General features: G+C 55.9%; 1 protein-coding gene across 1 annotated transcript in view; it reads right to left on the bottom strand.

Annotated features, from left to right (window-relative positions):
• PRKD2 (protein kinase D2) overlaps nt 1-6,464 on the bottom strand; it is a 36,834-nt gene extending 30,370 nt beyond the window's left edge. Inside the window, exons 1-2 of the mRNA XM_007942887.1 lie at nt 6,228-6,464; nt 3,802-3,940 (exon numbers count right to left, since the gene is read on the bottom strand). Coding sequence (XP_007941078.1) covers nt 3,802-3,940; nt 6,228-6,464 — 376 coding nt within the window. The remainder of the gene's footprint in view (nt 1-3,801; nt 3,941-6,227) is intronic.
• Between the last annotated feature and the right edge of the window lie 3,399 nt (nt 6,465-9,863).

Below are 9,863 nucleotides of genomic sequence, written 5' to 3'. Positions count from 1 at the left end.
TGGGCTTTGCTTCTGTGAAGGTAGGAGCTCTGGTGGTGCAGTGCCTAAGGCACTTGACTGCTAACCAGAAGGCTGGCGGTTCAAACCCACCAGCCATTCCTCTGAAGGAAGATGGGGCAATCTACTTCCATAGTGATACTGCCTTTGCAACCCAAGGAAGGGTCGCTATGAGTTGGGTCTGACTTGACGGCACATAACAACAACATTATTTTAAAACAAGGAGTCCTGGTGATGCAACAATGAAATGCATGGCAGCTAACTAAAAGGGTGGTGGTTTGAACTCACTCAACCACTCTGTAGGCAGTCTGTTCCCATAAAGATTGCTGTTAGGTGCCGTCAAGCCAGTTCTGCTGTGGACAACAGTACACAAACAGTGCTCGGTCCTGAGCTGTCCCCACAATCGTTGCTATGTTTAAGTCCATTGCCGTGGCTGCTGTGTTACTCCACCTCCCTGAAGGTCTTCCTCTTTTTCTCTGACCCTCTACTTTACCAGTGATGTCCTTCTCCAGGGACTGGTCCCTTCTGAGAACACATCTAAAGTATGTGAGATGAGGTCTCACCATTCTCACTTCTAACGCGCATTCCGGCTGTATTTCATCCAAGACAGACTTGTTCATTCTTCTGGTAGGCCGCGATTGTGGTAGTTCAGTGTGTGTCAGCTTGGCTGGGCCCGGCTGAGTGGCTGGGCAGCTGGATGTAGTATTCCCCATGATGAGACTGGCAATCAACTCCATGGTGGAATCTACTATGAGCAGCTGAGTAGCTGCCTTAGGGATGTGGTCTGCTTCCTACATATAAGCAGAAGCCTTGGGAATGGTCTTGAGTTTATGGCACGCTTGGACCCTGTGTGCAGCCATGTCGTTGCTCAGCAGCCTGCCATGCTCTGCCGATCTTGGGACTTACAATGGACTTAAATTAATGGCCTGCCGTGTGGTTTGGTAACATCGGGACTGTGCCTTTCTACTTGTCGACCTCGGGTCTGTCAGTTTCAGTAGCCAGCATCTGAGTGAAGAAAAGCCTCTAGTTCCAGTGGGCCGGGAGCAGGAGGCAGAGCTACAACCCAAGGTTGAGGGGCTTTCCCCCAGCCCCTAGAGCCTGGCACTCTGGACTTGGACTTAAAGCCTCCAAACTGTGAGAGAATAAACTCCTGTTTGTTAAAGCCATCCCATTTGTGGCATATTCCTGTCAGAGCGGCACCAGGGACCAGAACAGTGACACATCCAATATTCTTTGCCAACACCATAAATTAAAGTCATCAAACAGCTTACAAAACCCTATGGGGCATTTCTACTCAGTCACGTGAGGTCACTATGAGTCTCATATCCACTCAATGGCACCCACCAACTATTTAAAAGTTTCATTTTTGCATTAGGTTTCAGTTCTCTCACTCTGTCTTCCAAAATTTCCATCCCGTATTAAGCTATTTTTATGAGTATTATTCACTGGACAGAGAACTCTCTTCTGCGTGGCCGAGTGTGCTTTCAGCCACTCAGGAGAAAGCAATGAACCAGACAGACATACACCTGGCTCTCAGGGAGTGGCCATTTCTGGGAGGAGACAACAAACACACAGGCATCAATAAGCTGGAGAATCTCACAGACGCCCCAAAGAGAAGAAATGAGTGTGATAACGTGGAACTTGAGAAGAAGTTGGTGACTTTTGGTCGGGTGGTCAGGGAAGGATACTATGAGGAAATGACAACTAAGCTGAGATCCAAGTAATGAGAAGGAGCTAGCTGTGAGAAAACTGGGGTGTGTGTGTGTGTGTGTGCAGTTGGCACATACCGGGCTGAAAGAACAGCTTGTGTAAAGACCCTGAGGGTGCTTGGTTTGTTCAAGGGATGGAGGCCAGGCAAGTATGACGGAACAGAGAAAGTAAGAAGAGTGTTAAGAGTTCAACTGGGGGAAGTGGCCAGGCCCAGACCGTGTAGGGTTTTGAGGAATCTGCATTTTCTTCCAAGGGCACTGGGGAACCATGGGAGGATTCTGAGCAGAAGAGTGTGGTGCTCGGACTTGCAGGCTACAGCAACTGTCTAGGCAGGAGGTGACGGTGGCTTGGTAAGAAACACATTCAGAATGTAGCTGTTAAAGATAAGGGCTGCTGCTGCTAGATCAAGTGAGGGAATGAAAAACAAGAGTTAAGGGTGCCCCAAGATTCGGGGCCTGAGAATCTGAGTGAATGGTGATGCCCCTTGCTGAGCTGGAGAAGGGTATCGGAACATCAAGGCGCCCTGGAGGGACAGTGGTTAAGAGCTAGGCTGTTACCGTTATCTGAAAGGTCGGTGGTTGGAACCCAGTAGCCACTCCGAGGAAGAAAGGTGTAGCAATGTTTTGAGGAAGAAAGATGTAGCAATGTTTCTGCAAAGATTGATAACCTTGGAAACCCTACCAGGCAGTTCCACTCTGTCCTCTAGGGGCACTGTGTGTCAGATAGACTGGACTGCAGGGGGTTTGGTTTGGGCTTTGCTTCTGCAAAGATTGACAGCCTTGGAAGCCACGTGGTGCAGTTCCACTCTGGCCTCTAGGGGCGCTCTGAATCGGAATAGACTCCACCGCAGTGGGTTTGTTTTGGGCTTCGCTTCTATAAAGATTGACAGCCTTGGAAACCCTATGGGGCAGTTCCACTCTGTCCTCTAGGGGCGCTGTGAGTCAGAACAGACTCCACTGCTGGGGGTTTGGTTTGGGCTTTGCTTCTGTAATAAAGATTGACAGCCTTGGAAACCTTCTGGTGCAGTTCCGCTCTGTCCTCAAGGGGCGCTGTGAATCAGAATCCACGCCACAACAGTGGCTGCAGGAGGAGCAAGTTCAGAAGGATAAAGTCAACAGTTCTGTCTTGGACAGTCCATATCTGAGATGCTGACTGGATGCCAAGTAAAGCTGTCAGGAGGGTGCTTTAGGGGAGAGACCAGGATGAAGATAAAGATTCAACAGCCTGCAGGTGAGTATTTCAAACCTGAGCTCACCAGGTGGGTAAAGCCAAACGCCTGTCATTCAACACAGTTACTGACTTTGGTGGTATACATGGGGATAAACCCAAAAACCAAACCCACTGCCATCGAATCGATTCCAACTCACAGCGACCCCCACTGGGTTTCCGAGACAGTAAATCTTTACAGAGGTATATTGCCCAGTCTTCCTTCCGTGTAGTGGCTGGTGGGTTTGAACCGCCAGCCTTCTGGCTAGCAGTCAAATGCCTTAGGCACTGCGCCACCAGAGCTCCTTAAACATGGGGATGCACTATGAATAAAGCACACACGAACCCCTGCACCCCCTGCCTTCCTGAAGGGCCCAAGAGACTGCAGGCTCGCTCCTGTTCTTACAGCCACGTATCAAACTCGGCTCCTCCTACCTCGGGGATCTCAGCTCCTCGATGCTGAGAACTTGCCTATCAATACAATGGGAATGGTGGGTGGGGAGACTAGGTTTGGCTGCACATTCAAATGCCCCTGGGGAGAAGCCTCGATAGTTGAAACCAGTTACCGGAAATCTCCCTCCTGCCCCCTACCTAGTCTCCACCTTTCCTAACAGAAGACTCATGCCTTCTACCACCAGAGTTTAATTCTGACGGTCTTTTGTGCTTTGTGAATGGCGTCACACATGTCATCCGGTGTCTAGCTTCCGTCTCTCAGCATTATGTCACTGAGGTTCATCCATAGTGTGGGGTACTTAATGCTTAACGATGTATGTGTCCGTTCCTAATGCAGTGGGTAAGAGTTCCCCTGGCGATTCGCTTTCACCCGCCTCTTCCTGAAGCCCCGCCCCCACCCGAGGCCCCGCCCCTTGGCGGGCCGCGGCCTCTCACCCGACAGCACCACCTCCACCAGGTCGCCCTCCTGGATGTCACCGGCTGAGCGCACCAGCTGCAGGAGATTGGCCGAAGCGGGGTCATGTTTGAAGAGCAGGATCTTGTCGTAAAGGCCATAGAAGCCACACTCGGGGAACTGAGAGGCGGGAGAGGGAGGTGGCAAGAGAGAGACTCAGAGTGGCGGTGGACTGGAACCCTCTCAGGGCAGGGCTGGCTGTTTCCGCCGGAAGCTCGGGGACCCTGCTGCCCTCGCTTCCTGCCAGCCCCCTCTCAACCTTAGCTCGAGCCGGGCAAGATGCCAGGGCCCCAGGTGTGCCGGGAGCGAGCTCTGGCGGGAGTCTGGGGGCTGGACTCGCGCGGTGGGGTTGGAGTGAAGGTACCCCTGGGAGCGTGGACACCTGGATTTTTTTCCGGAGATTGGGAGGGGGAGGCTGAGCGAGCACCCGGTCCCTATCCACCCCCCTCCACCCCAGCTTCCTTCCGGGATCTATTGTTTTTCCCTGTTACCTGGCTCTGGGCCCAGCGTTTGGGCGGGGCGGGCTGGAAGGAGGGCATTTACGGATTTAGGACTCCTGGGGAGCTGGAGGTGGGGGGTGTGCTCCCTCCCCCACAATGCCTAGAGGACCCAGGTGCCGGGGTCTGCAGCCTGGGGGGGGGCAGGAAATGAAACCTGGTAGAACAGAAAGTGAAACTGCCCAGGTGGAGCCGCTGGAAGGAAGGAAGGGGGCCCTAACACACCTGGGGCCTGAAGGGAAGAAGACTAAAGCCTGGATGAGTCCCAGAGAGACAGGCTGGGGGTTGTTGAACAAGGAATTTCACCTGGCGACTATCTCAAGCCCCACCACCCGCCTCATCCTCCCTGCAATGGCTTCTACCCCCAAGCCTGCCTTACCGAAAAGCAGGCTAAGTCCAGGGGTGGAAGCTGAGCTTGCTAGATTTGGGGGTTCTGGGGGGCAGTGCCCTGTCTGCCTGCCTATTCTTATTCGCTAATGGATGGACGGTTCCCCAGAGACTAAAACCAAAAACTAAACTCACTGCTACACTCACTGCCGTCCAGTTGGATCCGACTCATAGCGACCCCTCCATGGGTTTTTGAGGCGGTATCACTACGGAAGAAGATTGCCTAACCTTCTTCTGAGGAGTGGCAGGTGGGTTTGAACCTCCAGCCTTCTGGTTAGCAGTCAAGTGCCTGAGGCACTACGAGACTGGGCCTAAATCTTTATGTCTCTAAGCTTCAGTTTCTGGAGTCTCAGGCCCAAAGGATTCATTTCCAGGAGTCTGAGAAGATTCTCGAATTTAGATGTTTTGGGATCCTACCACACAAGGATTCCACCTTATCATTATTATACGTTTTAGGAGCTCAACAACCTAGATTGTCAGTAATGTGTTAATGTTCTAGAAGCCCAACAAACTAGGACTCTGATACTTGAATATTTAAGTATTAAAAGACTTCAACAACCCAGCATTAAACTATTCTAGCATTTTAACATTCCAGTATTCCAATAACCTAGGAACCTAATACTCCCAAGACTGTAATGCTTTAGTATTTCAACAACCTAGAGTTCCAACATTTGAGCATTTTAACATCAGAAACATTCAAATGGCCTAGCATTTGAATTTGCCAACAATTTAGGATCAAGGATCATAACATTCTAACATTTTTACTAACTAGTGTGCCAACAACACAGATGCCCACTATTCTAATCAACATCCTGGGATTCGAACTTGCAGCCCCAGGCCTCCCCTGCAACCACGCCGGTAACCCTGGGTCCAAAGTTAAGGGTAGGTTCAGGTGGCGGAGGTCCGTTTGTTTAATAGGCCAGCATCAGGCCTGGGGCGGGGGACGGGGGTTAGGAGCACTGTGATTAACCGAGGGAACAGGTCCCCGGGGTTTCTAGGGGTGCAGAGAGGGCACTGGCTCCTCCACACAGTTCTCAGGCCTCAGGCCCGTGGGGGACAGGCTTTGGGCTCTGAGACCTCACTTGGCCCGGGCAGCCAGCAACGACATCCACACCCACATGTGTCACCCGATCGAGAAGGCCAGCCTTACTCCAATTTCTACTGTTTCCACCAAATGGGAGGCCTGGATCTCCGCACATCTGCTGTCTCCCCACCTGCCCCTTCCTCCCCTCCCTACACCTGGTCGGCCCCTCCCTTCCTCCCTGCCGGCTGCCGAAAACAACAGCATGCAGGGACAAGCAATTTGAGGAGGCCTCTGGGGCACCCCACCCCTGCCCAGTTTTCCTTCAAGCGGGTAGAGGAGTAGGGAGGCAACTGGGGGCCAATGGCCACCCCCCATCTCAGTCTCCCAGGCTCCCTTTGTCCCCCCTCCCCTGCTCTAGGCCCAGATCATCTCTGGCCCGCTCCCTCCTCCTCTGGGACGCCCTTCCTGCAAGAGGAGTGGAGGGACCCCGCACCCGCACCTTCTGGTCCACGATAGAGCACGCCAGCTGCTTCACATGGGCCAGCTCCGAGGCGGCGGGCAGCAGCACAAACTCGCGAGTTAGCCCGATCTGGATGTGGAAGGAGACTCCGGGGCCCGGGGCTTGGGGCAGCAGCGGTGGCGGCGACTGGAACTCCAAGCTGGGCCCGGTGGGTGGCGGTGACCCCGGCCGGGGAGAGCCCGGGAGCCCCGCGGGATGGGTGGGGGCGGCGGCCATGGGGGGAGGCCCGGGACCAGCCGCCCGGCGCCCACCCGGGATCCGGCTGGGGGAGTCCTGGTAACCCGGATCACTGAACCCGCGGGATCTCGTGAGCTGGGGATAGGAGCGCGGGGATCCCGGGATCCAGAGAAGAGGAGTCCTGCAGGTTGGGGAGCCCCGAGGATGGCGGGATCCTGGGAAAATAGGAGAAATCCTTGTGAAGTCAGACGCCGGATAATCGAAGGGTCACACAAGCCCCTAAAGGAAAAATCTAGTGGTTTTGGGATCGGGGGAGAGTCTACGAAACTGGAGAATAAACTGTAGCAGGTTGAGGGCTCACGGAACAGGGGAGCGTGGATTGCAAAGGGTCTCAGGACGGAGAAAGGATTGGTAAGGAAGCGGGGGAGGGAGGAATCCCAGATCTCTGGAACTAAGAAGAGGAATTCAATTAAAGGGCTCCGAGGGATGCACCAGACCTTAGGGTGGGGGGCAGGAGTCTCTGAGTCGAGTATCGAGTGAATCCCGCGGATTCCACGGGCCCAAGGATGGGCAGTAAGGTCCCCAAGGCCGGGGTGGTGAGGAGCGACTCTCACAGGTCTGGGAAGTTGAAGAAAAAAGTTCTGTCCGGGGCTGCGGGGGGAGAGGGGGCGTTACCGGCGGCGGGGGGTGGGTCGCCCTGCCCCCTCGGTTCTTTTCCCCTCCAAAGTTTAACTCCGCGGCGGCGGCCCAGGAGGAAGTGTCCGGAGCGACGGCGCAGTCGGCCAATAGGCGCGGGGATCGGTGACGTCACGGGGCGGGTCCCGCCGTGGGGCCGGGGGCGGAAGGGGAGGGCGGGTCGGCGCCTTGGAGTTGGGGGCGGGACCTCCCCCGCTGCGGACTGGAGGCCCAGGACGGGGAGGGGGTGAGGGCATTGGGGCACCGATTCCTCCCACGCGACATCTCCAAAAGTCTGGAAAGTTACTTTTCCTCGAGCTGGAGAGGGAGGGGCGGACGCTCTCACCCCAACCACAGGTCGCGGGGGCCCGGGCCGCGGAGGCGCCTGGCTGGCCCTTTAAGGAGGGGGCCCTGTCTTGCCTGGCCTGCGTCCGGTGTCCACCGCAGAAGGGATAGGAAATGGAGTGACAGGTCCGGCCCGCTCTGTGGGATCGGTCTGCCCGGTCCCAGAGCGCCGCCTGTGTCCCGCAGCGCTCCAGTCCCGAGGAAGGTGGTGGAGCATTCCTAGCCCATTCCACAGGTGGGAAGACCCAGACCTGCAGATGACCACAACGGTCTTGTTTCAAGGCTGACTCTAGCGACTTTGACCAGGACACGGACCCAAATGGTTTCTCTGTGTCGAGAAGAGTCAGGCGTGGGGCAGGGTGGGGCGGTGTTGGGTAGTTTCCTTCCATCAGCCCTGTGATCCCTTAGGATAGTGTCGAATCAAAGGCCACGGTGGGTTGGGGGGTGGCTGGGAATGTGTTCTGTAAGGACCAGGTAGCCACCTGGGAGGACGTCAGACCCACACAGCTTCATAGATGGAGAAGTGAGGCCCAGGACAGGCTACTGCTCTGAGCTTCAGTTTCTTTACCTGCCACATGGGATTATAATAGGACATCCCTCTGAGGATTACTGTGTAATAAAATACAACTTCAGTAAATGGTGACCATTGCTCTAGTAGCAGAGGGTGATAGGGGCGGGGCACTTCAAGCACCCAGGCATTGGTTGGTGGGTATATTTAAGGAAGACCGGAGAACTGATGTATTTGAACTATGGTGTTGGCAAAGAATACTGAATAGATCATGGACTGCCAGGAGGTACAAATCGGCCTTAAAAGTATAGCCAGAATCTTCCCTAGAAGCGAAGCTGGTGAGGTTGCGTCTCACGTGTTTTGGACGTTATTGGGAGGGATCGGTCCCTGGAGGAGGACATCATGCTCGGTAGAGGGTCAGTGAAAAGGGGAAGACCCTCAACAAGATGGATCGACACAGTGGCTGCAACGATGGGCTCACACAGCAGCGATTGCCAGGATGGTGCAGGACCGGGCAGTGTTTTGTTCTGTTGTACACAGGGTCGCTGAGTCGGCACCGACTCAAAGGTGCCCAAGGACAAACTGGTACCGCTGAGGGCCCGCTGTGTGCGAGGCTTCGTCATAAACCACCTTTTCCGGCCCCTTCAAGGCCAATTCAGACTTGATTTCTCACCCTCGGCCAACAGTAGAAGTGCCTGCCCTTTGGTTGACATTCAGGGAGCTGAAAGGTTGACAGGCACAGGACTTGTCTGGGACCACCGAGCCCACCTGGCCGCTGTCCTCCCACGTGCTTCTTGACGGAGAGGTGCAGGCCCTGCGGCATGGATGGCGGGCGGAGACGGGGGCTTTGAGAAGGGCCGCCCTTCCTGGCCCCGGCTGTCAGGGGCAGCTGAGGTGGGTACAGTAGCGATTCTGTCACCACATCCGGGAGCTGGGGCCAAGGAAGGAAGTCTGAGGCCGGAGCGAAAACCCAAACTACCACCTGGGGAAGCGGCAGAGCCCAGAGGGAGGTACCACGTGGAGCCTCCGGCCGGGTTCCTGCCGACACCAGCTGATGGCTGTCTACCCCTGCCCCCCTAGCGTCAATGGGCAGGTGCCACCGCAGTGAACGGCTAACCTGTCTGGAGCATGAGGTTCCGTGTTCACAGGCCAGCAGCCCCTTACATCGTAGAAAGCAGGCATTCTGTCACCCAGCCCTGAAGACGCTGCGGCCTGGAGCATGCTGGGACTCAGCCAGACCCCCGGCTGCTTGGGAGCAGACGGCTTAAGAGAATGAGTCTAGGACTCAGGACTGGATACAAAAATTCTGCTGACACTCTGGAGACCGAGTGGGCCCCCAGACCACCAACCTCCATCTCATCCTTGAAGATGTAGGCAACAGTCCTACTTTGCAGTGATGTACAGCCCAGGCCCTGGCTTCTCGTCAGAGCAGTGTTAGCCACTCTCATGAGGCTACCTCAGGGTCCCGCAGTGAGGGCTTGGGTCCACTGCCTGTCCTGCGAGCCTGACAGATCTACACCACCACCTCCAGGCAGCCTTCTGAGTATGGGGGAGTGGGCTGCAGCCTGTGCCCCTGCAGCCAGGGGCGCCCCCCCCCCCATGGCACGTCCCCAGGTCCGGTGAGGAGTCAGGCACTGCACTGTCACGTTGACTGCTGTCGGGGCCCTGCCCACAGGCTGCTGCTGCCCCTGGGGAGGGAACGTTTAGGGACCGAGAGGAGGGGATGGGAGATTCGGTCGCCTGCCCCCACTTCCGCCCCTCTGCCCACACCCCACCCAAGCTCCGGGCCCTCTCTGGCTCCCCCCACAAAACCCCAACCCATCTTATCCCCTCCTGAAGCCCCACCCAACCCAGCTGAGCTGGCTCGTCGCTCCCCCAGCCCCCGCTGCCCCCAAGTCCCCAGTGGCCGC

This window comes from Orycteropus afer, unplaced genomic scaffold (assembly GCF_000298275.1).
Source record: "Orycteropus afer afer isolate SDZICR_OR568_19922 unplaced genomic scaffold, OryAfe1.0 scaffold00099, whole genome shotgun sequence".
In the NCBI taxonomy this organism is placed as follows: Eukaryota; Metazoa; Chordata; class Mammalia; order Tubulidentata; family Orycteropodidae; genus Orycteropus; species Orycteropus afer.
This window is presented reverse-complemented; position numbering and strand designations above follow the sequence as displayed.